Source organism: Camarhynchus parvulus, unplaced genomic scaffold (assembly GCF_901933205.1).
Source record: "Camarhynchus parvulus unplaced genomic scaffold, STF_HiC, whole genome shotgun sequence".
NCBI classification, from domain to species: domain Eukaryota; kingdom Metazoa; phylum Chordata; class Aves; order Passeriformes; family Thraupidae; genus Camarhynchus; species Camarhynchus parvulus.
In genome coordinates, this window is record NW_022148490.1 from 29102 (window position 1) to 54416 (window position 25315).

General features: G+C 59.6%; 2 protein-coding genes across 2 annotated transcripts in view; one reads left to right on the top strand and one right to left on the bottom strand.

The window, feature by feature from the left end:
• Nucleotides 1–649: 649 nt before the first annotated feature.
• Nucleotides 650–3393, bottom strand: NAA38 (N(alpha)-acetyltransferase 38, NatC auxiliary subunit). Its single transcript, XM_030970563.1, has 3 exons — nucleotides 3133–3393; nucleotides 2294–2468; nucleotides 650–1291 (listed from the first exon to the last, which is right to left on the bottom strand). The coding sequence occupies exons 1-3, from the start codon at nucleotides 3169–3171 to the stop codon at nucleotides 1197–1199; spliced, it is 309 nt and encodes a 102-aa protein (XP_030826423.1). The 5' UTR covers nucleotides 3172–3393; the 3' UTR covers nucleotides 650–1196.
• A 4484-nt stretch (nucleotides 3394–7877) lies between these two features.
• Nucleotides 7878–25315, top strand: part of CHD3 (chromodomain helicase DNA binding protein 3) — a 38987-nt gene continuing 21549 nt past the window's right edge. Inside the window, exons 1-18 of the mRNA XM_030970565.1 lie at nucleotides 7878–8165; nucleotides 8435–8657; nucleotides 9048–9126; nucleotides 9251–9312; nucleotides 12711–13046; nucleotides 14881–14999; nucleotides 15522–15710; nucleotides 16144–16268; nucleotides 16845–17083; nucleotides 17435–17565; nucleotides 18077–18212; nucleotides 18987–19165; nucleotides 19566–19820; nucleotides 20704–20901; nucleotides 21615–21829; nucleotides 23418–23549; nucleotides 23939–24038; nucleotides 25089–25181. Of these exons, the coding sequence (XP_030826425.1) occupies nucleotides 7959–8165; nucleotides 8435–8657; nucleotides 9048–9126; nucleotides 9251–9312; nucleotides 12711–13046; nucleotides 14881–14999; nucleotides 15522–15710; nucleotides 16144–16268; nucleotides 16845–17083; nucleotides 17435–17565; nucleotides 18077–18212; nucleotides 18987–19165; nucleotides 19566–19820; nucleotides 20704–20901; nucleotides 21615–21829; nucleotides 23418–23549; nucleotides 23939–24038; nucleotides 25089–25181 (3018 nt within the window). The 5' untranslated portion in view covers nucleotides 7878–7958. The remainder of the gene's footprint in view (nucleotides 8166–8434; nucleotides 8658–9047; nucleotides 9127–9250; nucleotides 9313–12710; nucleotides 13047–14880; nucleotides 15000–15521; nucleotides 15711–16143; nucleotides 16269–16844; nucleotides 17084–17434; nucleotides 17566–18076; nucleotides 18213–18986; nucleotides 19166–19565; nucleotides 19821–20703; nucleotides 20902–21614; nucleotides 21830–23417; nucleotides 23550–23938; nucleotides 24039–25088; nucleotides 25182–25315) is intronic.

Here is a 25315-nt window from a genome sequence, read left to right on the forward strand (position 1 = left end):
TTTCTTTGCTTTTTTTCATTGTTGTTTTTTTTTTGTAAATGATTTTTTTTTTCCTCTTTATTAATTTATACGCGGGGAGGGGCGGGGGGAGGGGTCGCTTTATTTATTGGGGGGGTCCCCGACTCCCGGGGGGGGGAGGGGATGGGGGGAGGTTTTTGGTCACCGTGACCCCGGTGACCCCTCCCCACCTTGTCCCCGTGACCCGGTGACCCCTGACCTTTGGGGGGAGGGGCGGGTTGTGTCCCCCCCCCGCCCCCGCCCCCCCCCCGTTATGGTGCTGGGCCCTGTGGCCGCCCCTCCCCCACCCCCGTGTCCCCCCCCCCCCTCCCCCCCCCGCCGGGGCCCCCCCGGTGTTTGTGGGGGTGGGGGAGGGGCGGGTGCCCCCCTCCCCCCATTCCCCCCCCAAGAAGCTATTTTGTACCTGAGATTAAATTAATGGCAAAGCCCGACGGCTCCGTGAGGGAGGGGCGGCAATTTGGGGAGGGGGGAGGGGTCCAGGAGAGTGGGGGAGGGGCGCTGAGGGGGCAGGAATTTGGGTGGGGGGGCTCAGGAAATGGGGGAGGGGCAGGAAATGGGGGAGGGGAAGGAACTTGGGAGGGTGGGGCAGGAATTTGGGGGGGGGTCTCCTGTCCCACACAGTTTGGGGGGATGGGGACAGCCACGAGCGTCACACGGGGACAGCGTCACCAAGGGGGGGCTTTAATGGGGACCCCCAAACCCCCCAGGGACAATTTGGGGGGTCGGGGGTCCAGGCACTGGGGAGGGGGAACCTCAAAGTCCTGGCGGGGGCCCAATGGTTTTTGGGGGGGTCTGTCCCAGCATTTGGGGTCCATCAGGGTTTTGGGGTCCATCCAGGGGGTCCATCCACTGTTTTTGGGGTCTCTTAAGTGGTTTTGGGGTTCGTCAGATGTTTTTGGGGTCCATCCACTGTTTTTGGGGTCTCTCAGTGTCTCTCAGGTGTTTTTGGGGTCCATCCGGTGGTTTTGGGGTCTCTCGGGTGGTTTTGGGGTCTCTCAGTTGTTTTTCGGGGTCTCTCAGTTGTTTTTCGGAGTCTCAGTTGTTTTTCGGGGTCTCTCAGGTGTTTTTGGGGTCTCTCGGGTGGTTTTGGGGTCTCTCAGGTGGTTTCGGGGTCTCTCAGGTGGTTTCGGGGGTCTCTTGGTATCTCCCAGGTGGTTTTGGGGTCCATCCGGGGTCCCTCAGGGGTAGGGGGGCTCCACCTCAATGGACACGATGTGGTGCCCGGGGACCATGGCCAGCCCCAGAACTCGGGGTTCGCTGCCTGGGAACGCGTCTGGAGAGGGGAGAAAAGGGCTCAGAACCCCCCCAAAAACCCCTAAAAATACCCACAAAGAAACCCCAAAGACTGCCCCAAAAAAACCCCAACTTCCCCCTGAAAAACTCCAAAACCCTCCCCAAAAAAAACCCATGAAAAACCCCAAAAATCCCCACCAAAAAACCCCAAAGACCCCCACAAAAAACCCCAAAGATCACCCCAAAAAACCCCAAAACCCTCCCCAAAAAACTTCAAAAAAAACCTGAAAAACCAAAAGCCCCCCAAAAAACCCAAAAACCCCTAAAAAAACCCCCAAAGCCCCCCGGACCCGCAGCTTTCAGGAATTCCTGGGTTGATCCCAGGTGGTCGGAGCTCAGCTACACCAAAACCTCCCTCAGACCCCCAAAATCTCTCTAGAGCTCCCCAAAAAAAAACCCAGGAAAGGCCAGGGCCCCCCAGAGCTCCCCAAAATTTCCCCAAAATCCCCCGAGGAACCCCAAAAACCGCCCAGGACCCCCAAAGCTGCGGCCTTCAGGAATTGCTGAGCCGAGCCCAGGATCACGTTGGTCCCACAGTCAGAGCTTGGGAACGCTCCCACCCCCCTCAGACCCCCAAAACCCCCTCAGAACACCCCAAAACCCCCTCCAGAACAACCCAAAACTGCCCCAGGACCCCCCCAAATCTCCCCCAAAGCCCCCCTGGAGCTGCAGCCTTGAACTCCTGAGCAGACCCCAGGATCACGTTGCTCTGAGGATCCGCGCACAGGAACACCCCCACCCCCCTCAGACCCCCAAAACCCCCCCAAGACACCCCCAAGACCCCCCAAACTGCCCCAGGACCCCCAAAAGTGCCCCCAAACCTGCAGCCTTGAGGAACTCCTGAGCAGACCCCAGGATCACGTTGCTCCGGGGATCCGTGCACAGGAACGCCCCCACCCCCCTCAGACCCCCAAAACTGCCCCAAAACTGCCCCAAACCCCCCCCCGGGACACCCCAAATCCCCCCCAGGACCCCCCCGGACCTGCAGCTTTCAGGAACTCCTGCGCCGAGCCCAGGATGACGTTGCTCTGGCGGTCCGTGCACAGGAACGCGCCCACCAGGGTCCGCCCGTCCGACATGCGGATGCGCAGGCTGCGGTTCAGCAGCGCCTCCAAGCGCTGCCGGCCCCGGGGGCGCCCCGCGACCCCCGGCCCGGCCTGGGGAGGGAGGGGGGAACGGCTGAGACCCCCCCCCGAGCCGCCGGGGTGGGGATGGGGAGGGATGCGGGGAGCCCGGCCCCAAAAAACCCACCCAGCACTTATGGGAACCCCCGAAACCTCCCCCAGCCCCCCAAAACCCACCCAGCACTTACGGGAACCCCTAAAACCTTCCCCAAAATATTCACCAAACCCTATGCCCCCCCAAAACCTCCCCAGCCCCAAAAATTCTCCCCCAGTCTCTATGGGACCCCCAAACCTCCCCCAGACCCAAAACCCTCCCCAACCCTCTATTCCCCCCCACCCCCCAGCCCCTATGGACCCCTCAAACCTCCCCCCAGACCCCAAAATTCTCCCCCAGCCCCTATGGCCCCCCATAAACCCCAGACCCCCCCCCAGACGCCCCTACAGCCCCCCCGGTTCTCACAGCACCCCCCCGCCCCTCCTGAGCCCCCTAACCCACCGATCCCCCCCCACAGCACCCCCAGCCCTCAGAGCCCCCCAGTCTCCCCTCAGGACCCTGCACCGCCCCCCACGGCCTCCACATCCCCCCCAGCTCCTCCTCCGCTCCCCCCAGGACCCATAGAGCAGCTCTGCCGCCCTCCCCGGTCCCCAAGACCCCAAAGATTCTCCCCAAATTCCCCCAAATTCGCCCCCCACTCACGGCCGGGCCGCCCCCCGCCTCCTCCGGCGGATCCGCCATGATGGCGCCGCTTCCCGGCAGCCCTGGCGCGGCCCGGGGGGGCGGAGCTACGGACTACAACTCCCGGCGTGCACCGCGAGCCGCGCCGCAGCCACACCGTTAACACAGCAGTAACTACATTTCCCAGCACGCACCGCGCGGTAATAAAACAAAACCGAGGCCTACGTTTCCCAGCACGCCCCGCGGCGCGCAGGGCAGGGATTTCCGGCGGCGTTGCCATGGCGACGGGCGGCGCGGGCCCTGCCTGAGCGGCCCCGAGGTGCGGGGAGGGGGCCCGGAGGGGGCTCAAGGGGGGCCAAGGGGGGCCTGGGGGGGTCTGGGGGGTGCTGTGGGGGGTCGGGGGTCCCCATTTTGGGGGTCTCCCCTCCGTGACCCCCCAAACCCAGGCGCGCCCCCTCCTCCTGCAGGCCGCGGCTGATGACGTCACCCCCAGAGGGGATGGGGGACCCCCGACCCCCCCAGTTTTGGGGGTCCCCCCTTGTGTGGGTGGGTCACTCTTAGGGGGGAGTCCCCCAAATTTTGGGGGCCAAATAAATCGGATTTTGTGCAAGGAAAGCGCGGCTGGGAGGGGGTCACGGTGTCCCCACAGCTGTCCGTGTGTCACCTGTCCGTGTGTCTGTCTGTCTGCATCACCTGTCCACGCGTCTGGCTGTGTCTGGCTGTCCGTGTCACCTGCTCTTGGCACCTGTCCATGACCATGTGTCAGTGTCACCTGTCCCCATCCCTGTCCCCGATGTCCCCGATGTCCCCGATGTCCCTGTCCCTCCCCAGCTGTCCCCGATGTCCCCACGGCGCTGCTGTCACCGTCCCCATCAGGACACAGGCGGTGGTGGCACTGTCACCTCCTGACCTGGTGACACCACGAGGGACAGGGCCACCCTCCTGGCGGTGTGACAGTGACCCGGGGCACGGCCGGGTGACACCCCCGGTGACACGGGGGTGGCCTCAGAGCCACCAAACAGAGGGAAAATGGGCAAAAAGGAGCGAAACGCCCCAAAAACGTCCCCTGGGGGAGGGCTCGGGGTGACAAAAGCCACCAACAGCCCCAAAAATGTCACCTCAGGGGGTTGGGGCTTCTGGGGGTGTCACACAAGAGTTTGGGGACATTTGGGGGGATTTTGGGGTTCTCATGGTGTCACACGAGGTTTTTGAGGAGAATTTGGGGAGAAATTGGGGGGAATTTGTGAGGATTTGGTGTTCTTGTGATGTCACAGGAGGGTTTGAGGACATTTGGGGGGATTTAGGGGGAGAATTTGGGGGGATTTGTGAGGATTTGGGGTTCTCATGGTGTCCCACAAGGTTTTGGGTGGATTTTGGGGGCATTTTGGGGTTCTTGTGGTGTCACACCAGGTTTTGGGTGGAATTTGGGGTCCCTGGGGGTTCCTGGGTCTGGGTATCAACAACCAGGAGCAAATTTGGGTTAAAAAAAAACCCAAATAGGGAAAAACCCCCAAACTTGGAGTGGTTTTTACCCCGTTTTCCATCGTTTTGTCCATCCTTGTCCAGATATCTGCTGCCCCAAGGTATCAAGCCCAGAGTTTTGGGGCAAAAAACGCCCCAAAAAGGAAGGGAAAGGAAAAAAAGGCAGCAAACTCCAGCAGTGGGGGAGGGGCTGGGGGTTTTGGGGTGATTTTGGAGCATTTTGGGCAATTTAACCCCCTAAAAACCATCACTGAGGATAAATCCACCAATTTCACCTCTGGGGTTTTTTTTGGGAAGATTTGGGGGAAATTTAAACCCTTTTTCCTCCCCTTTTAAATATTTTATTTCTCTTTTTTAAATCCCCCCCTCCCCTTTTTCAGTATTTTTTCTTTTTTCACCTTTTTTTTCACCCCTTTTCCCAATTTCGCCCTTTCTCAATCATTTTTCTCCCTTTCTTTAACACTTTTTTCTCTTTTTTGAAGCTTTTTCCATCTCTTTAACTCTTTCCAAATCTTTTCCATGTTTGATTCTTGCTCACTTTTTAAACATTTTCCCCTTTCTAAAGTATTTTTCCTGGTTTTACTATTTTTCCCGCTTCTGAATCTTTTTTTCCATTTTTTATCTCCCCCCTTTAATACTTTTTCCCTTTTTCCAGTCTTTTCCCCCTTTTTTGATTCTTCTTTTCCTTTTGCAAATGTTTAATCTTTTTTTTGGTTTTTTACATTTTAATTTTCTTTCACTTTTCCCCCTCTTTTCACCCTTTTTCCCTGTTATTCTTCCCTTTTTTCAAACTTTTTTCCTTTTAAAATATTTTTCCTTCCCCTCCTTTTTTAGTTCTTAAATGTTTTTCCTTTTTAATATTTCTCCATTTTTCAATATTTTAGTAACTTTTCTCTTTTTGAATATTTTTCTCAATTTGAATATTTTGTAAACCTTCATCCTTTTAAATATTTTCCATTTTCACCCTTTTTGAGTATTTTTTTCCTTTTTCAATTTCTTCCCTTTATAATTTTTCCCTTTTCCATCTTTTTACCTTTTCCCATTCTTTTCCAATTGTTTTCCTTTTTCCAATATTTTTAAAAAATATTTTTTTCTTTCAACCTTTTCTCTTTTTTAACCATTTGTTCCTTTCTCAACACTTTTCTTTCTCATATTTTAAAATCCTTCTCCCTTTTCCAATACTTTTTATTCTTTTTCAATTTTTTCCCTTTTCCAATCTTTTCCCCCTTTTCCAAATTTCTCCCTTTTCAATATTTTTCCAATATTTTCCCCTTTTTAATCTTTTCTCCTTTTTAACCTTTTTCCTTTTCCAATCTTTTTTTTTTCCCTTTTCAACCTTTCCCAATCTTTCCCCTTTTTCAATTTTTTAAATTCCTTTTCAATCTTTCCCCCTTTTCCCAACCTTTTTTAATCCCACCTCCATCTTTCCAACCCCTTTCTTTTAATCCTCACAAACCCCCCTTTTTTTTTTTTTCTTCCTCCCTGCAGCCTTTAAGAAACTCCAAAAAAAGAAAAAGAAAAAAACACCCAAAAGGAAAAAAAACCCACCAACAACCCCAAAACCCAACCCACCAAACCACTCCCTTCCCAAGTATTTCAAAGTCGAGGAGGGAGGGAGAAAGAACAAAAAAAAAAATTGAAAAAAAAAAATTGCTTTTTAATTATTTTTTTTTTTTTACTGCGTGTTTAAAATCACCGAGGGAGGGAGGAGGAATGGGCGAAAAAAAAGGGGGGAAGGGTAAAAATCCTTTAAAAAAATAAAAAGGGAAGCGTGACGAGTATGGAACTAGTTAACCTTTAACAATTTATGCTGATGTCACACTGAGCATGAGTACTGATTAATCCCCCCCCGAAATATTTTTATGGGAGTGAGGAGGGGGGAAGAATAAGGAGAAAGAGAAGGAAAAAAAAAAAAAAAAAAAAAAAAAAAGAAATAATTTACCGCAGCCATCTTTGTTTTATGCAGAAAAATCTCCGGCTTCGGGTCCCCCCCGGCTGGGGCCACACAAATATTTGTCCCTCGCCGAGCCGGGATCTGCGGGAGGGGGAAAAGCAAAAAAATATCATTAATGAGGCCCCAAAACTGAGCAAAAATACCCTAAAATGAGCAGGATGAGGATTATTCGCCTGCTCGGGCTGTAGCGGCGAAGGCTGGGGGGTGGGGTGGGGGGAGCTTTGGGATTTATTATTTTTGAGGGGTTTCGTGCTTTTTCATTTTTTGGGGTTTTTTTTGGGGTGTTTTTAAGGATTTTTCGTGGGTTTTGTTTTTAATTTTTTTTTTTTTTTTACCTCGCGCGGGTGATTTTTAACGGTTTTTTGGCGCTTTTTTTTTTATGTTGATTTTTACCCTTTTTCAGCCCTTTCAAATTTTTTGTTTATTTTTAACCTTTTTTTCCATCCCCTTCCCTTTTTAAATATTAATGTTTATTTTTGACTCTCCTTCTTTACCATATCAATTTTAAGCTTGATTCCTCCCCTTTTCTTCCCATTCCTTCCCCGTTTTCAATTTTAATGTCGATTTTTACCCCTTTTCCCCTCTCCTTCCTCCCCTTTTCCATTTTTCCACCCCATTTTTTCATTTCACCCTTCCTTTCCCCTCCAATTTAACTCCTTTGCAATTCTCCCCTTTATTTCCTTCATTCTCTCCCTCAACACTTCCCTTTCCTCCTGGTTTGTTTTTTTAATATTAATTTTAATTTTTTTTTTCTCTCCTTAATTCCCCTCCCCCTTACGCGGGTTGGGTTTTGTCGCTTTTTTGTGTGTTTTTGAGGCTTTTTTCGCCTCTTTTTCACCCTCCTTCCTCCCCTAAGGTGCGTGTGGGGCAACTTTAAAAAAAAACCCTCATTCAGCCATTTTGCGCTTTTTTTTCCCCCTCAAGAAAGGGGGGGGGGGCACCACCCCCCCATTTTCCCTCATTTTTAACCCCTCCCTCCTCCATATTTTTTTACGCCTTTCCCCCTTCCCCCCCACCTTAACCGGGGTGTGTTTTTTATTATTATTATAGGTTTTTTTTCCTCCTCTTCTTTCTTTTTTTTTTTTTTTTTGTGTGTGTGTTGGGGGGGGGGTTATTTTAAAATTACACCCGGGGCGGCCATTTTCGCTGCCGGCGCCGTCCCGCCGCCCGCCGCCTCCCGCGCCCTGAGGCGATTTTAACCGATCCGGGCGTTTTTCAACCCATCGCCGCCGCCCCCCCCGCGCCCCCCGCGCGGCCCCGCCGGGCCCGGCCCGGGGGGGGTCGCCCCGTCCCGCCCCCTCCCCACTTTCCCCTCACACGAGTTCCCCCAGCCTCGGCGGCGGGGGCGGTTTGGGGCGGTGGGAGCGGCGCACGCCGAGGGTCCCCCCGGCCCCCCGCCCCTCACCCGGCCATGGCGTCCCCGCTGAGGGAGGACGAGGAGGAGGAGGAGGAGATGGCGGTGTCCGAGGGGGACGAGGAGGACGACGACGAGGAGGACGACGAGGAAGAGGAGGAGGAAGACGCCGCCGCCGCCGCCGCCGCCGCTGCTGCTGCGCTCTTGGCCGGGCACCGAGGGCCCCCGACATCTTCGCCGGGCCGGCCCCGGCCCCCGCTCCCCGCCGCCGCCGCCGCCGCCCCCCGCGCCCGCCGCGCCCGGGCCGCCGGAGGCGCCCGCAGGTACCGCCGGGACCCCCCGAGTGACCACCCCGGGACCCCCCGAGTGACCGCCCCGGGACCCCCCGAGTGACCGCCCCGAGCCCCTCAGAGCTTCCCCGAGTGACCGCCGAGACACCCCGAGTGACCACCCCGAGCTCGCCCCAGCTTCCCTCAGAAATTCCCGGAGGAACCGCTGAGACCCCCGAGTGCCCCCGCCCCCGAACCCCTCAGAGATTCCCGGTGGTACCGCCGGAATCCCCCGAGTGCCCCCCGAACCCCTCAGAGATTCCCGCAGTTACCGGGAACCCCGAGCCCCTCAGAGGCTCGCGGGGGCACCGGGACCCCCCAAGCGTCCCCCCGAGCTCATCGTCACTCGAGCCCCTCAGCGCTTCCCGGGGCCGCCCCCCGAGCTGCCCCTTCCCGCTCCCTCAGCGCTTCCCGGAGGTGCCCGCAGGTACCGAGACGCCCCGATCCTCACCTGTCCCCTCAGATCTTCCCGCAGGTACCGAGCCCCGCTGTCCCCTCAGCTCTTCCCGGAGCTTCCCGCGAGTCCCGGGACCCCCGAGACCCCGATCTGCCCCCGCTCCCTCCCTCAGAGCTTCCCGGGGCCGCCCACAGCTACTGAGGCTCCCCGTGCCCCACTGTCCCCTCAGCGCTTCCCGCCGGTACCGGGACCCCCTGAGCCCCTTACCCGGTCCCCTCAGCGCTTCCCGCCGGTACCGGCACCCCCTCAGCCCGTTTCCCGGTCCCCTAAGCGTTTTTTACAAGAACCAGGACCCCCTGAGCCCCACTGTCCCCTCAGCGCTTTGGGAGACCCCCTGAGCCCCTTCTCCGGTCCCCTCAGCTCCTCCCGGAGCTTCTCGCAGGTACCGGAGACCCCTGAGCCACCCTGATCCCCACTGTCCCCTCAGTGCTTCCCGCCGGTACCGGGACCCCCCGAGCCCCACTGTCCCCTCAACACTTTTTGCAAGAACCGGGATCCCCCGAGCCCCACTGTCCCCTCAGCGCTTCGGGAGACCCCCTGAGCCCCTTCTCTGGTCCCCTCAGTGCTTCTCACCGGTACCGGGACCCCCTGAGCCCCTTCTCTGGTCCCCTCAGCGCTTCCCGCCGTACCGGGGCTGGGCTGTGAGGGGAGGGAGGTGTTTGTAAACAACCGCGAGTGTCACCGTGCGGCCACCGTGTGTGGGGACACCTCCCGCCGCGCACCGGCCCTGAGGGGACGCGGTGCTGCCAGGAGCGCGGCCCGGGCGTGACAGGGGATGGTGGTGCCCTGCCAGGACCCAAAGTGGGTGCTGACCCCATGATGGGGGCCGGCAGTGCCCTGCCAGGACCCAAAGTGGGGCTGACCCCATCATGCGGTGTGATGAGGGCCGGCAGTGCCCTGCCAGGACCCAAAGTGGGGCTGACCCCATCATGTGGTGTGATGAGGGCTGGCAGTGCCCTGCCAGGACCCAAAGTGGGGCTGACCCCATCATGTGGTGTGATGAGGGCCGGCAGTGCCCTGCCAGGACCCAAAGTGGTGCTGACCCCATCATGTGGTGTGATGAGGGCCGGCAGTGCCCTGCCAGGACCCAAAGTGGGGCTGACCCCATCATGTGGTGTGATGAGGGCCGGCAGTGCCCTGCCAGGACCCAAAGTGGTGCTGACCCCGTGATGGGGGCCGGCAGTGCCCTGCCAGGACCCAAAGTGGTGCTGACCCCGTGATGGGGGCCGGCAGTGCCCTGCCAGGACCCAAAGTGGTGCTGACCCCGTGATGGGGGCCGGCAGTGCCCTGCCAGGACCCAGAATGGTGCTGACCCCATCAGGTGGGGTGGCGGCTGTTGCTGTGCATCTGACAGGACCCAGAGCGGCTGTTTTTTGGGGTGTTGGGGGCTGTAGGTACCTTCCAGGACCCAAGGTGGGTGTTGCACCCCACATTTTGGGGTCATGGGGGCTGTAGGTACCTTCCAGGACCCAGGTTGGCTGTTGTATCCCATATTGAGGTGTCTGGGGATTGTTTCTCCCCTTCCAGGACCTGAATCAGTTGTTTTACCCCATTTTGAGGTATTTAGGGGCTGCTTATCCCCTTCCAGGACCCTGACCCGTTTGTTTTATTGTTTTGAGGTGTTTTGAGGCATTTTCTCCCCTTCCATGACCTGTACTGTTTGTTTTACCCCATTTTGAGATGTCTGGGGCTGTTTCTCCCCTTCCAGGACCCTGACCCATTTGTTCTACCCCGTTTTGAGCTGTCTGGGGGTCGTTTCTCCCCTTCCAGGACCCTGACCCATTTGTTTTACCCCGTTTTGAGGTGTTTGGGTGCCCATGGCCTCAGATGGCCTCAGGTGTCACCGTTGTCCCCTCTGGGAGCTGCTTCCATGGGATTTTATTGTTTTATTGCATTTTTATCACATTTTATCAGGGTTTATTTTATTTACCAACCACCTCTGGGTGTTCACCCCAAATTCCAGCCCCGGGAGGGGAGTTTGGTGCCTCCATCCTTCACCTGAGAACTCCTCCTGTGGGTTAAAATAAGGAAAAAAAAGATAATTTAGCACCAAAATCCCCATTTTTCACACCCTCATTCCCAGTGTGGAGGTTCAAACACCTTTACTGGTGGTTTTCCATCAAGTGGGGCACTAAAATTGACCATTTTTGTCTGAAATTAAGAAGTTTTTTCCCCTTCTGAATTAAATTTCTTGGATTTTTTCAAACTGGTGAGGGGAAAAGGCATCTCAAAGCCCAGAGGGGTCAGTTTGGTTAAAAAATCAGCTTTAAAGTGAAGCCACTCGCTTTGAAAAGGCTCAGAAATGGATAAATTCACATTTTAGAAGCTTTAATTTTCCCAAAAAGGTTTGAAATGAGTAAATTTAGGAGTTACTTCTGCTTTTCCCCCAAAAATGGGTTAAATCTGGGTTTGGAACCTTTTCCCTGGCCCTGAAATGCCCAGAAATTGGTAAATTTGTATTTTAACCTCCTTTATTTTGCCCCCAAATGCTCAGAAATGGGTAAATGTGGATTTTGGAGCTCCCAAGAACGAGTAAATTCAGCTTTTGGAACAATTTGTGTTTCTGGAAAAGCTTAGAAATGGATCCTTTTGGAATTCCAACTCCTGCTTTTCCCCAGAATTGTTCAAAAATGAGGAAATTTGGGAGTTTTCCCCCCCACAGTGCTCGAGAATTGCTACATCTGGATGACAGAGCTCACAAAAATGCTCCAAATGGGGCAAAATTGGATTTTAACCCCCTCCAAAGTGCTCAGAAATGGGCACACTCTGATTTTAGACCTCTCTCTTTTCCAGAAAAGCTCAGAAATGAATAAATTTATATTTAACCTCCCTTTTTTCCCCCCAAACCCCTCAGAAATGGGCAAACCTCACCTTCTGCTGCTTCCCTGACCTTTTCCTTTGGCTTTTTCTGCACTTCTGGGCCGATTCCTGAATTATTTTTCCTCAAAAACCCCATGTGGGACCCACAGCCACCCCCAAACCAGCCCTAAATCCACTTTTCAAAACTCCCCCTCCCTCAACCACCCCAAATCCCCATTTTTTACCCTTTTTCCTCCCCCAACCACCCCAAATCCCCATTTTTTACCCTTTTTCCTCCCCAACCACCCCAAATCCCCATTTTTACCCTTTTTCCTCCCCCAACCACCCCAAATCCCCATTTTTTACCCTTTTCCTCCCCCAACCACCCCAAATCCCCATTTTTTACCCTTTTTCCTCCCCCAACCACCCCAAATCCCCATTTTTTACCCTTTTTCCTCCCCCAACCACCCCAAATCCCCATTTTTTACCCTTTTCCCTCTCACAACATCCCCAATCCCCATTTTTTTTCACTTTTTCCTCCCCCTAACCCCCAAAATCCCCATTTTTATCAACCTTGCTCCCCCTGGAGCAGAAGTTTTGCCCATTTTTAACACTTTTCCCCCATTTTCCCAGCGGGAAACCAACTCCTCCCTCTCCTCCACAGCTGAAACTTGTTGGTTTGGGTTTTTTTTTTTTTTAATCCTTTTTTTCCCGATTTTTGCCGTTTTCAGCAGAGAACAATGGCGAGGCCGCGGCAGCTCCGCAGCCGGGCTGGGGTTGGGGGGGGTGGGTTGAGCACCCAAACCGAGCGAATTTTCCCTTAAAAAAAAAACCAAAAAAATCAAACCTAAACTTGAGATTTTTCCACACTTGGCACCAAGTTCCTGAGCAAAGGCCTGGCCGGCTGCTCCAGCGCCGGGAAAACTGGGGGGAAACACCCCAAAAAAAGCCCCAAATCGGGGATTTCTGCGGCGCGGGGGAAGCGGCGCCTCACTCCCCGCTGCGCCTCTTCCCCCAGTTTTTCCCTTTTCCCCCCATTTTGGAGCTCCCCTCCCTCTTTCTTTGTTCCAACTCCTTCCTCCCCTTTGCCGGAATCACTCCCCCTTTTTTTTTTCTTTTTTTTTTTTTTTTTTTTTTTATTGTGGTTTCTTCTACATTTTTTTCATTTTTCCACCTATCCCCCCCCCCCCTCCTTTCACCGTTTCATTTGCAATTTCCACCATTTTCCCCTCATTTCTCTCTCCCCTCATGCACTCAGGGAGGGGTTTTACTTTAGGATCGCGGGCCCCCCCTTCCTCCAGCGGGGTTTTTTTTGGTGTTTTTTCGGGTTTTTTCCCCTTTTTCTCGAGGTGCGGGGAGTGGGAGCGTCACGTGTGTGGAAAATTCTGGTTGATGCTTTGCCAACGCGCCCCGGCTCCCCGCGCATGTCCGATGGGCCCGGGGGGGGTTGGATTTGGGGGGTGAAAAGGGGGGAAAACACCCCAAAAATGGCAGGAGCGGGCCCGCAGGGGCTCGGCCCCATCCCCGCCAGCGGCCGCGTGTCCCCGGCAACACCCCCAGGTGATGGTTTGGGTTCAAAAAGCGGCGAAAAGGGGAATTTGGAAAAGCGAGGAGCGGCGAGGGAGGGAGGGAGGGGGAACAGGGCGGGCTGGGCCTCGGCGCTGCCGCCATGGGGAAAAAAAAACGGGCGGAAAAAAGGCGATTTTGGCGTTTCGGGCCCCGCGGGGTCGGCGCTGCCGGTGGTCCCGGCGCCCGGCCGGGGCTGGCAGGCGGCGCTGCCAAGGGATTAGGCTGGAATGTGACCCCGGCGGCGCCGGGCGTTGCTTCTGTCCCCGCGCCAAGCCTGGCACCCGCTGCCACCCCCCTGCGTGTGCCCGTGTCCCCTTGGGGACACCCTGCGGGTGATTTACGGGTGACGGCGCGGGGGGACCCGCGGGGGCCGTGCCAGCGGCTGGCAGATGTGACGCTGTGACACCTCTGTGTCGCCAGAGCGGCGGGGACAGCCCGGGCCGTGACACGGATGCGGTGTCACCGCCCCGGGGACAGCGGGCAGCGGGAATGGCCCCTGGCCGTCACACAGGGATGCCGGTGGCCCTCGGCCAAGGGCTTGGGAAATCCTCTGCTGGCGCTTGGTCACCGTCACCGTGACACCGCCGGTGTCCCCAAGGGAGGGCTGGGGGAATCCTCTGCTGGCGGCTGGTGTCACCGCTGTCCCCAGAGTGAGAGCAGGAGAGTGTCACGGTGTCACCGCTGTCCCCAGAGCTGGAGCTGGGGAGTGTCACGGTGACACCGCTGTCCCCAGAGTGAGAGCTGGGGAATCCTCTGCCATCATTTGGTCAGTGTCACAGCGTCACCAGTGCTTGGTCACTGTCACAGTGACACCGCTGTCCCCAGAGTGAGAGCAGGAGAGTGTCACGGTGTCACCGCTGTCCCCAGAGTGAGAGCTGGGGAGTGTCACGGTGACACTGCTGTCCCCAGAGTGAGAGCTGGGGAATCCTCTGCCATCATTTGGTCAGTGTCACAGCGTCACCAGTGCTTGGTCACTGTCACAGTGACACCGCTGTCCCCAGAGTGAGAGCAGGAGAGTGTCACGGTGTCACCGCTGTCCCCAGAGTGAGAGCAGGAGAGTGTCACGGTGTCACCGCTGTCCCCAGAGTGAGAGCAGGAGAGTGTCACGGTGACACTGCTGTCCCCAGAGTGAGAGCTGGGGAATGCTCTGCTGCTGTTTGGTCACTGTCACGGTGTCACCAGTGCTTGGTCACTGTCACAGTGACACCGCTGTCCCCAGAGTGAGAGAGTGTCACGTGTCACCTGTCCCCAGAGTGAGAGCAGGAGATGTACGGTACACTGCTGTCCCAGAGTGAGAGCTGGGGAATGCTCTGCTGCTGTTTGGTCACTGTCACGGTGTCCAGTGCTTGGTCACTGTCATGGTGACACCGCTGTCCCCACTTGAGGGTTAGGGAATCCTCTGCAATCATTTGGTCACTGTCACGGTGCCACTGGTGTTTGGTCACTGTCATGGTGACACAGCTGTCCCCTGGGCCCAGTAGCTGGGGAATTCTCTGCCACCTCTTGGTCACTGTCACGGTGTCACCACTGTCCCCATGTGAGGGTCAGGGAATCCTCTGCCACCTCTTGGTCACTGTCATGCTGTCACCAGTGTCCCCAGAGTGAGAGCTGGGGAGTGCTCTGCTGCTGTTTGGTCACTGTCACGGTGTCACCGGTGTTTGGTCGCTGTGACGGTGACACTGCTGTCTGCTGTCCCTGTCCCTATTCTATCCCCATCCTGCCCTTGTCCCTGTCCCCATCCTGTCCCCACCCTGTCCCCATCCCTGTCCCCACCCTGTCCCCACCCTGTCCTGTCCCCATGGCTGATGTCCCCGTGTCCCCACAGATGGTGACGAGGAGCTGCTGCGGGGCCTCGAGGGGGCCCTGGGGGTGAAGAAGAAGAAAAGGGGCCCCCGGAAACAGAAGGAAAACAAACCCGGGAAACCCCGGAAACGGAAAAAACTGGTGGGTGCTGCTGGGGACAGGGACAGGGATGGGGACAGGGGACAGGGATGGGGACAGGATTTGGGGACACGTGATGGTTTTGGGGTGGCTGGTGGGGGTCTCTGGGATGACTGATGGGTTCTGAGGGTGCCTGACAGGGACCTGGTGTGACTGAGGGGGGCTGTCAGGGTCAGTGACAGTTTTGGGGTGTTTTTGGGGTTCCTCAGGTGAGCGAGGATGAGCTGGAATCCGAGGGGGATGAATACCCATGGGAGAAGTACTGGGAGTGGTTCAGGGGGTCCTGGGGTGGTTCAGGGCTCTCAGGGTCACTGAATGGGGGTCTCAGGGTGACCATAGGGGGCTCTCAGGGTCACTGACAGTTTTTGGGGTGTTTTTGGGGTTCCCAGGTGAGCGAGGATGAGCTGGAGTCCGAGAGGGACGAGTACCCTCGGGAGGAGTACTGGGAGTGGTTCAGGGTCACTGAGGGGTGTCTCAGGGTCACTGACAGTTTGGGGTGTTTTGGGGTGTTTTTGGGGTCCCCAGGTGAGCGAGGATGAGCTGGAGTCCGAGAGGGACGAGTACCCCCGGGAGGAGTACCGGGAGAAGTCGGAGAGCGGCGGCAGCGACTCGGGCGGCGCGGCGCGGAAGCGGCGGCGGAAGCACCGCGAGAAGAAGGAGAAGAAAACCAAGAGGCGGAAAAAGGCCGATGATGAGGGGGGGCAGAAGGTCAAGGTACGGCCTGGGGGGGCACCCCAGGGTGGGGGGGCACTGGGGGCACCCCCTGTGCGGCGAATTGGGGGTTCTGGGGGAGCCCGGCACCTGTGGGGGGCTCTGTGGGGGTCCCAACACTTGGGGGGTCTTTATGGGAATCCCGACACCTTTTGGGGTCCCATCACCTGTGTGGGATCCTCATGGGGATTCTGTCACTCTGTGGGTCCCTGTGGTGGTCCCAAAACCCCTTGGGTGCCCATGGGAGGTCCCATCTCCCCTCTGCTCCTCATGGGGGTCCCATCACATCAGGGGTCCCCACAAGTGACGTGTTTCCTTCTCCTGCTCTCTGTCCCTGTTCCTGGGGTTTCTCCCTGTCCTGGTCCATCCCCCTGGTGTCCCCATGTCCCCCTGATGTCCCCATGTCCCCCCATGTCCCCGTGGTGTCCCCGAGCAGGCGGTGGAGCAGAAATCCTCGGCGCAGCTGTTGGGGGCCTGGGGGCTGGAGGACGTGGACCACGTGTTCACCGAGGAGGATTATCACACCCTCACCAACTACAAGGCCTTCAGCCAGTTCATGAGGTGGGGCTGGGGGCACCTTGGGGGTCCTGGGGATCCCTCTGGGTGTTTGGGGGGCACCCCAGGGGTCCCTCCAGGTGTTTGGGTGATACCTTGGGGTTTCTGAGGGTCCCTCTGGGTGTTCAGGGGCACCCTGGGGGTCCCTCTGGGTGTTTGGGGACACTTTCAGGTTTTGGGAGGGTCCTTTTGGGTTATCTTGGGGTCTGGGGGTGCCCCTGAGGTGCTTGGGGATACCTCAGGGACCTGTGGAGAGGACACCTGAGGGTCCTGAGTGACCCCAGAGCCATCCCGGGATCCTGAGTGACCCCAGGGCCATCCTGAGTGACCCCAGGGCCATCCCAGGATCCTGAGTGACCCCAAGGCCATCCTGAGTGACCCCGGGGCCATCCTGAGTGACCCCAGGGATCCTCAGTGACCCCAGGCCCACCCCAGGCCGCTCTGTGGCCATCAGGCCACCGCACAATGTCCATCAGGCCACCCCGCAATGTCCATCAGGCCACCCCACAATGTCCATCAGGCCACCCCACAATGTCCAGCGCTCTCCCCTCCCTTCTGACCCCACCACCCCCATGTCCGCAGGCCCCTGATCGCCAAGAAGAACCCCAAGATCCCCATGTCCAAGATGATGACCATCCTGGGGGCCAAGTGGAGGGAGTTCAGCGCCAACAACCCCTTCAAGGGCTCGGCCGCCGCCGTGGCCGCGGCTGCAGCGGCCGCAGCGGCCGCCGTGGCCGAGCAGGTGTCGGCAGCCGTGGCCAGCGTGGCCCCCGAGGCGCCGCCGCCGCCGCTGCACAAGGCCAAGACCAAGGAGGGCAAAGGTGGGGAGACCCCTCCCCGGGCTGGGGGGTTTGGGGGTACCTCCAGTGCTGTGGGGGCACCGCTAGGGGGTTGGGGGTGTTGGGGTTTAGAGGTTAGTGAGGGGGTTGGGAGTCCCTGAGGGGCTCCTGAGGGACTTTGGGAGTTTCTGGGGGGGGGTTGAGGCGCCCCTGTAGTGGTTGGGGGGGTCCCTGTGATGGTTTGGGGGTCCCTGTGGTGGTTTGGGGGATCCCTGTGATGGTTTGGGGTCCCTGGAGTGGTCTGGGGGGGTCCCCTGGGCTGTTTGGGGGTCCCTGTGATGTTTTGGGGTGCCCCGGTCTGTTTGGGGGTCCCTGAGCCGGGGTGCCCCCCAGGCCCCGGGCACAAGAAGCGCAGCAAGAGCCCGCGGGTGCCCGAGCTGAAGAGGAAGATGAAGGGCAGGAAGATGGCGCCGCTCAAGATCAAACTGGGAGTACTGGGAGGAAAACGCAAGAAGAGCAGCTCGGTGAGGCCACTGGGGACACTGGGGGATACTGGGAGCACTGGGGACACTGGGGACACTGAGACTGGGGACACCCAGGGACACTGAGGATGGGCACATGGGATGGGACACTTGTCCCCGCTGTCCTCGCTGTCCCCTGCTGTCCCTGCTGTCCCCCGCTGTCCCTGCTATCCCCCACTGTCCCCTTCTGTCCCCTGCTGTCCCTGATGTCCCCGCTGTCCCCACTGTCCCCTGCTGTCCCTGATGTCCCCTGCTGTCCCTGCTGTCCCTGCTGTCCCCTGCTGTCCCCTGCTGTCCCTGCTGTCCCTGATGTCCCCTGCTGTCCCTGCTGTCCCCTGCTATCCTCACTGTCCCCTGCTGTCCCCTGCTGTCCCTGATGTCCCCTGCTGTCCCTGCTGTCCCCTGCTATCCTCACTGTCCCCTGCTGTCCCCTGCTGTCCCCTGCTGTCCCTGCTGTCCCTGCTGTCCCCTGCTGTCCTCACTGTCCCCTGCTGTCCCCTCTGTCCCCGTGCAGAGCGAGGACGCGGGCGAGGCCGAGGAGGAGTCGGACGCCGAGAGCCCCGGGGTGCTGGGGGCCGCCCCCCGCCCCGACCCCGGCACGCGCCTCAAGAAGCTCAAGCGGGGCCGCCCCGGCCGCAAGAAAAAGAAAGGTGAGCGTCCCCGAGTGTCCCCAGGTGCCACCACCTGACGGTGACATCCCCATGTCCCCTCCCTGCCCCATCTCTGCTTGCAGCCCCGTGGGGACGGGCACGGTGAGACACCCCAAAGTGTCCCCAAGGTGTCACCCGGGGTCCCCAAGCCCCCACGGGTGTCCCCCCAGCCCCAAGTGGGGGCTGCGGTTCTGGTTCTGTGTCCAGCCCGGTGATGGCGGCTGGAAGGGGGGGCCTTTGAGGGGTGTCCCCAAGGTGTCACCTGCCCTGTTCCCATGTCCCCAGCCCTGTCCCTGTATCCTCAGCCCCGTCCCTGTGTCCCCAGCCCTGTCCCTGTGTCCCCAGTCCCGTCCCTGTGTCCCCATCCCTGTCCCCATGTCCCCCATCCCTGTCCCCAGTGTCCCCAGTTCCCCCAGGGTCCCCATGTCCCCATCCCTGTCTCCAGTTCCCCCAGTGTCCCCATCCCCAGTGTCCCCATGTCCCCATCCCCAGTTCCCCCAGTGTCCCCCACACCCCCTGAGCCCCCATGGGCATGGTGACAGCAGTGACACCGTGACAAAGGTGGCAGCGGTGACAGTGACAGCCGTGTCCTTGTCCCCATCCCCAGTGTCCCCATGTCCCCATCCCCAGTTCCCCCAGTGTCCCCCACACCCCCTGAGCCGCCGCGGGCACGGTGACAGCAGTGACACCGTGACAAGGTGACAGGGTGACAGCAGTGACAGCAGTGACAGGATGACAGCGGTGACAGTGACAGCCGTGTCCCTGTCCCCGCAGGCCCGGGCCCCGAGGAGGAGGGCGATGGCTACGAGACCGACCACCAGGACTACTGCGAGGTGTGCCAGCAGGGCGGGGAGATCATCCTGTGCGACACCTGCCCCCGCGCCTACCACCTGGTGTGCCTGGACCCCGAGCTGGACCGCGCCCCCGAGGGGCGCTGGAGCTGCCCCCACTGCGTGAGCGCGGCGCTGGGGGGCACTGGGAGGGACTGGGGGGCACTGGGAGGGACTGGGAGGGACTGGGGGACACTGGAAGATACTGGGAGGAGACTGGGAGGGACTGGGAGGCACTGGGAGGAGACTGGGAGGGAACTGGGAGGCACTGGGGGGGACTGGGGGGCACTGGGGGCATCCTGGAGAGGGTTGGGGAGCACTAAGGGTGTCTTGGAGAGGATTGGGGGGCACTGGGGACATCCTGGGGGGCACTGGGGATATTGGGATGGTGTTGGGGCTGTTTTGGGTCTGTTCCCTGGCAGTTTGGGGTCTCCGGGGGCTGTTTTGGGGTTATTCCCTGGTGTTCTGTCCGTCCCTGTGGGGCTGTTTTGGGGTCACCCCTCTGACCCCAACCCATCCCCAGGAGAAGGAGGGCGTGCAGTGGGAGGCCAAGGAGGAGGAGGAGGAGGAGGAAGAGGAGGAGGAGGAGGGCGAGAAGGAGGAGGAGGATGACCACATGGAGTACTGCCGCGTGTGCAAGGACGGCGGCGAGCTGCTGTGCTGCGACGCCTGCGTGTCCTCGTACCACATCCACTGCCTGAACCCGCCCCTGCCCGAGGTCCCCAACGGCGAGTGGCTCTGTCCCGCTGCACCTGGGAGGGGCTATTCCCGCTGCACGGTACCTGGGACATGGGGACACTGTGGGGACATGGGGACACCGTGGGGACACTGGGGACATGGGGACATGGGGACACTGGGGGGACATGGGGGGTGCGGCGTCCTCGTACCACATCCACTGCCTGAACCCGCCCCTGCCCGAGGTCCCCAGTGGCAAGTGGCTCTGTCCCCGCTGCACGGTACCTGGGACATGGGGACACTGTGGGGACATCGGGGACATGGGGACATTGGAGGCACTGGGGACATGGGGGGTGCAGTGTCCTCCTACCACATCCACTGCCCGAGGTCCCCAGCGGCGAGTGGCTCTGTCCCCACTGCACGGTACCAGGGACATCAGGGACACTGTGGGGACATCAGGGACATGGGGACACTGTGGGGACATCGGGACACTGTGGGGACATGGGGACACTGGGGGGTGTGGTGTCCTCCTACCACATCCACTGCCCGAGGTCCCCAATGGCAAGTGGCTCTGTCCGTGCTGCATGGTACCCAGGGGACATCAGGGACACTGGGGACATTGGAGACATTGGGGGACATGGGGACACTGTGAGGACATGGGGACACCGGGGACACTGGGGGATATGAGGACATTTTGGGGACGTGGCAACATTGGGGGACATAGGGACACTCTGGGGGACATGGGGACACTCTGGGGACATTGGGGGACATGGGGACACTGTGAGGACGTGGGGACACTGTGGGGACATTGGGGGACATGGGGACACTGTGGGGGACATGGGGACACTGGGGGACATGGAAGGGTATGGCAGGACATGGGGACATTGGGGGACATGGGGACACTGGGGGGGACATGGGGACACTGTGGTCTCACAGGGACACCAGTGTCCCCAGCAGTGTCCCCAGCAGTGTCCCTGTCCCCGCAGTGCCCGGTGCTGAAGGGGCGCGTGCAGAAGATCCTGTACTGGCGCTGGGGGGAGCCCCCCGCCCCCGTGGCGCCCCCGGGAGCCCCCCAGGCCCAGGAGGGGCCCCCCCAGGCCCTGCAGGGCCGCTCGGAGCGAGAGTTCTTCGTCAAGTGGGTGGGGCTGTCCTACTGGCACTGCTCCTGGATCAAGGAGCTGCAGGTACACCCGGGGCACCCCAAAACATCGGGGGCACCCCAAAATACGGGGGGGATACCCTAAAATGTGGGGGAACACCCCAAAGTATGGGGGGATACCCCAAAGTTTGGGGGGGCTCAGCCATGGATGGGATGTCCTGCTGGCACTGCTCCTGGATCAAGGTGCAGTACCCCGGGCACCCAAATGGGGGCCCCAATACGGGTCCTAATGTGGGGAAAAGTATGGGGGTACCCCAAAGGCCATGGGTGGGATGTCCTGCTGGCACTGCTCCTGGATCAAGGAGCTGCAGGTACACCCGGGCAGAGGCACCCCAAAACATCGGGGGGGACCCCAAAAACCTGGGGCGATACCCCAAAGTATGGGGGGGGACAGCTGGATAACTTGGAGGGGCTCATCTTTGAGGTGCTCCCCTCTAAATTTGGGGTGATTCCCTTTACCTTTGGGATGTCCCCTCTAAATTTGGGATGATTCTCTTCAACTTTGGGGTGTTCCCCTCTAATTTCGAGATGTCCCCCTCTAACTTTAGGGTGTCCCCTCCAATTTTGGGATGCCCTCCCTAACTTTGGGATGCTCTGTGTGATTTTGGGGTGATTCCCTTTAACTTTGGGGTGATTCCCTCTAACTTTGAGCTGTCCCCCTTTAACTTTGGGGTATCCTCTCTAACTTTGGGATATCCTCTCTAACTTTGGGGTGTCCCCTTTGATTTCGGGGCGCAGCTGGAGATCTTCCACCTGGTGATGTACCGGAACTACCAGCGGAAGAACGACATGGACGAGCCCCCTCCCCTGGACTACGGCTCCGGGGACGACGACCCCAAGAGCGAGAAACGGGGCGCAGGGGGGGACCCCCTGTTCGGGGGCATGGAGGAGCGGTTCTACCGCTACGGCATCAAACCCGAGTGGATGACGGTGCACCGCATCATCAACCACAGGTGGGCACCTGGAACCCCAAAATATCCCCCAGGGCACCCCAGTCCCATCCAGGGCACCCCAATCCCATCCAGGGCACCCCAATCCCCCCGGGGCACCCCCAAATTCCCCTGGGGTGTTTCTGTCGCTACGGCATCAAACCCGAGTGGATGACGGTGCACTGCATCATCAACCCCAGGTGGGCACCCGGAACCCCAAAATATCCCCCAGGGCACCCCAATCCCCTCCAGGGCACCCCAGTCCCATCCAGGGCACCTCAAAATATCCACCCGGGGCACCCCAGTCCCATGCAGGGCACCCCAGTCCCATCCAGGGCACCTCAAAATATCCACCCGGGGCACCCAAGGACGTGTGGCACCATGGGGACATCAGGCACCCAGGGGACACCCACGGGGACACCTGAGTGTCCCCAAGGGCATGGGTGACACCAGACACCCCTGGGGACACAGGGACACCGAGGGGCCTGGCAGGGAGTGTCACTGCCACCAGGGTGTGGGTGACAGCAGGGGACTGAAAGGGACACAAGTGCCACCAGGGGTCAGCAGGGACAGGGACACTGGGGTCGCCTGGGGACATGGAGGGGACATGGGGACAGCTGGGGACACGGAATGCAAATGAGGCCACTTGGGGACAGAGTCTCACAGAGGTGACATGGGGTCATCTGGGGGCAGGGACGCATGGACAGGACACGGGGTCATGTGAGGACACGGAGAGGACGTGGGGACACACGGAGGGGACACAGGGTCACCTGGGGACAGGGACAGATGGAGGGGACATGGGGGACAGTGTCACCACTGTTCCATTGTCCCCTGGGTGCCCATTGTCCCCATTGTCCCCTGCGTGTCTGATGTCCCCATGGTGCCACATGTCCTTGGGTGCCCAGTGTCACCACTGTTCCATTGTCCCCTGGGTGCCCGTTGTCCCCCTGTTGTCCCCTGGTGCCCCCCTTGTCCCCCACTGGCCTTGGGTGCCCTTTGTCCCTGTTGTCCCCGTGCTGTCCCCGCGGTGTCCCAGTGCCCCGGGTGACGCGGTGCCCGTGCTGTCCCCATGCTGTCCCCATGCTGTCCCCGCGGTGTCCCTGCTGTCCCCGTGCTGTCCCCATGCTGTCCCCGCGGTGTCCCCGTGCCCCGGGTGATGCGATACCCTGGCTGTCCCCGTGCTGTCCCCGCTGTCCCCGCTGTCCCCGTGCTGTCCCCACTGTCCCCGTGCTGTCCCCGTGCTGTCCCCGCTGTCCCCGTGCTGTCCCCGCTGTCCCCATGCTGTCCCCACGGTGTCCCCGTGCCCCGGGTGACGCAGTGCCCTGGCTGTCCCCGTGCTGTCCCCATGCTGTCCCCGCTGTCCCCATGCTGTCCCCGCGGTGTCCCCGTGCCCCGGGTGATGCGATACCCTGGCTGTCCCCATGCTGTCCCCATGCTGTCCCCGCGGTGTCCCTGCTGTCCCCATGCTGTCCCCGCGGTGTCCCCGTGCCCCGGGTGATGCGATACCCTGGCTGTCCCCGTGCTGTCCCCCGCGGTGTCCCCGTGCTGTCCCCGCTGTCCCCGTGCTGTCCCCGCGGTGTCCCCGTGCCCCGGGTGACGCGGTGCCGCGCAGCGTGGACCGGAAGGGGCAGTACCACTACCTGGTGAAGTGGCGGGACCTGCCCTACGACCAGGCCACCTGGGAGGAGGATGAGATGCCCATCCCCGACTACGACCTGCACAAGCTGGCGTACTGGAAACACCGGTGAGGGACACTGGGGGGACATTGGGGACACCGAGGGGACACTGGGGACACTGGGGACATTGGGGTTACAGGGGTGTGCCTGCTGGAAACACCGGTGAGGGACACTGGGGGGACACTGGGGGACATTGGGGACACTGAGGGGACACTGGGGACATTGGGGACATCGGGGTTACAGGGGTGTGCCTGCTGGAAACACCGGTGAGGGACACTGGGGGGACACTGGGGGACATCAGGGACATCGGGGTTACAGGGGTGTGCCTGCTGGAAACACCGGTGAGGGACACTGGGCGGCACACTGGGGGGACATTGGGGACACTGGGTGGGACACCGGGGTTACAGGGTGTCCCCTCATGTCCCCCTGTGTCCCTGATGTCCCCTGGTGTCCCCAGGGAGGTGTTCATGGGGGAGGACCCGGCCCAGCCCCGGCGTTACAAGAAGAAGAAGAAGGAGACGCCGGGGGAGGGACCCCCCGACTCGCCCACCAACGACGTGAGTGACCCCAAAGCTGGGCACCCCAAAAACTGGGGAGCACAAAATTGGGGATCCCAAAACTGGGGACCCCGAAAACTGGGCATCCCAAAACCAGGGCACCCCAAAAACTGGGGGAGCCTTTGGGGGCATTCCCGGACACCTGGGACCCCAAACCTGGGCCCCTTAAAAACTGGGCACCCCAAACCCTGGGGGAACCCCACAGGGACCTTTGGGGACATCCCTGAACACCTGAATCGCCCCCAAACCCAATTCCTGTGACACACCTGAGCCCTGTGACACCTCCAGCCCCCTGTGGGGATGTTTGGGGTGCCCTGAATCCCCCCTAAACCCAGTTCTGTGACACCTGTGTCACCTCCAGCCATGTTTGGGGTGTCCGTGGTGGCATGTCCCCCCCAAACCTGGTTCTGTGACACACCTGACCCCTCCAGCCATGTTTGGGGTGTCTGTGGTGGCGTGTCCCCCCCAAACCCGGTTCCTGTGACGCACCTGACCCCTCCAGCCATGTTTGGGGTGTCTGTGGTGGCGTGTCCCCCCCAAACCCGGTTCCTGTGACACACCTGACACCGGTGTCACCTCCAGCCGTGTTTGGGGTGTCCGTGGTGGCGTGTCCCCCCCGGTGACAGGCGTGTCCCCCCCAAACCCGGTTCCTGTGACACACCTGACACCGGTGTCACCTCCAGCCCCATGGGGGTGTCTGTGGTGGCGTGTCCCCCCCAAACCCGGTTCCTGTGACACACCTGACACCGGTGTCACCTCCAGCCATGTTTGGGGTGTCCGTGGTGGCGTGTCCCCCCCGGTGACAGGCGTGTCCCCCCCAAACCCGGTTCCTGTGACACACCTGACCCCTCCAGCCCCATGGGGGTGTCCGTGGTGGCGTGTCCCCCCCGGTGACAGGCGTGTCCCCCAAACGTGTCCCGTGACACACCGCTCAAGCCCCATGGGGGCGCCCGCTTGGCATCCCCCCGACAGGGGGCCCGCTACACCTGTTCCAGCTGGAGGGCTCAACCGGCCCCATGGGGGTGTCCGTGGGGCGGCCCCCCGTGACAGTCCCTTTTGAGCACCGACACCATCCTGGCCGACGAGATGGGGCTGGGCAAGACCATCCAGACCATCGTCTTCCTCTACTCGCTCTACAAGGAGGTGAGGGCACCTGGGGGCACCTGGGGGGGCACCTGCCTGGTCACTGGGGTCATCCACGTGGGCCTGGGGTCACCCATGTGGTCACTGGGGTCATCCAGGTGGGCCTGGGGTCACTCACGTGGGCTTGGGGACAC

What these genes read in the sequence shown, in the direction of transcription:
- NAA38 (XM_030970563.1), bottom strand. Translation starts at nt 3,171, where the DNA reads ATGGCGGATCCGCCGGAGGAGGCGGGGGGCGGCCCGGCC. An exon ending in AGGCGGGGGGCGGCCCGGCC is followed by an intron (nt 2,469 to 3,132) that starts GTGAGTGGGGGG and finishes CTCCCTCCCCAG; the next exon opens with GCCGGGCCGGGGGTCGCGGG. An exon ending in GGAGTTCCTGAAAGCTGCAG is followed by an intron (nt 1,292 to 2,293) that starts GTCCGGGGGGGT and finishes TCCCCTCTCCAG; the next exon opens with ACGCGTTCCCAGGCAGCGAA.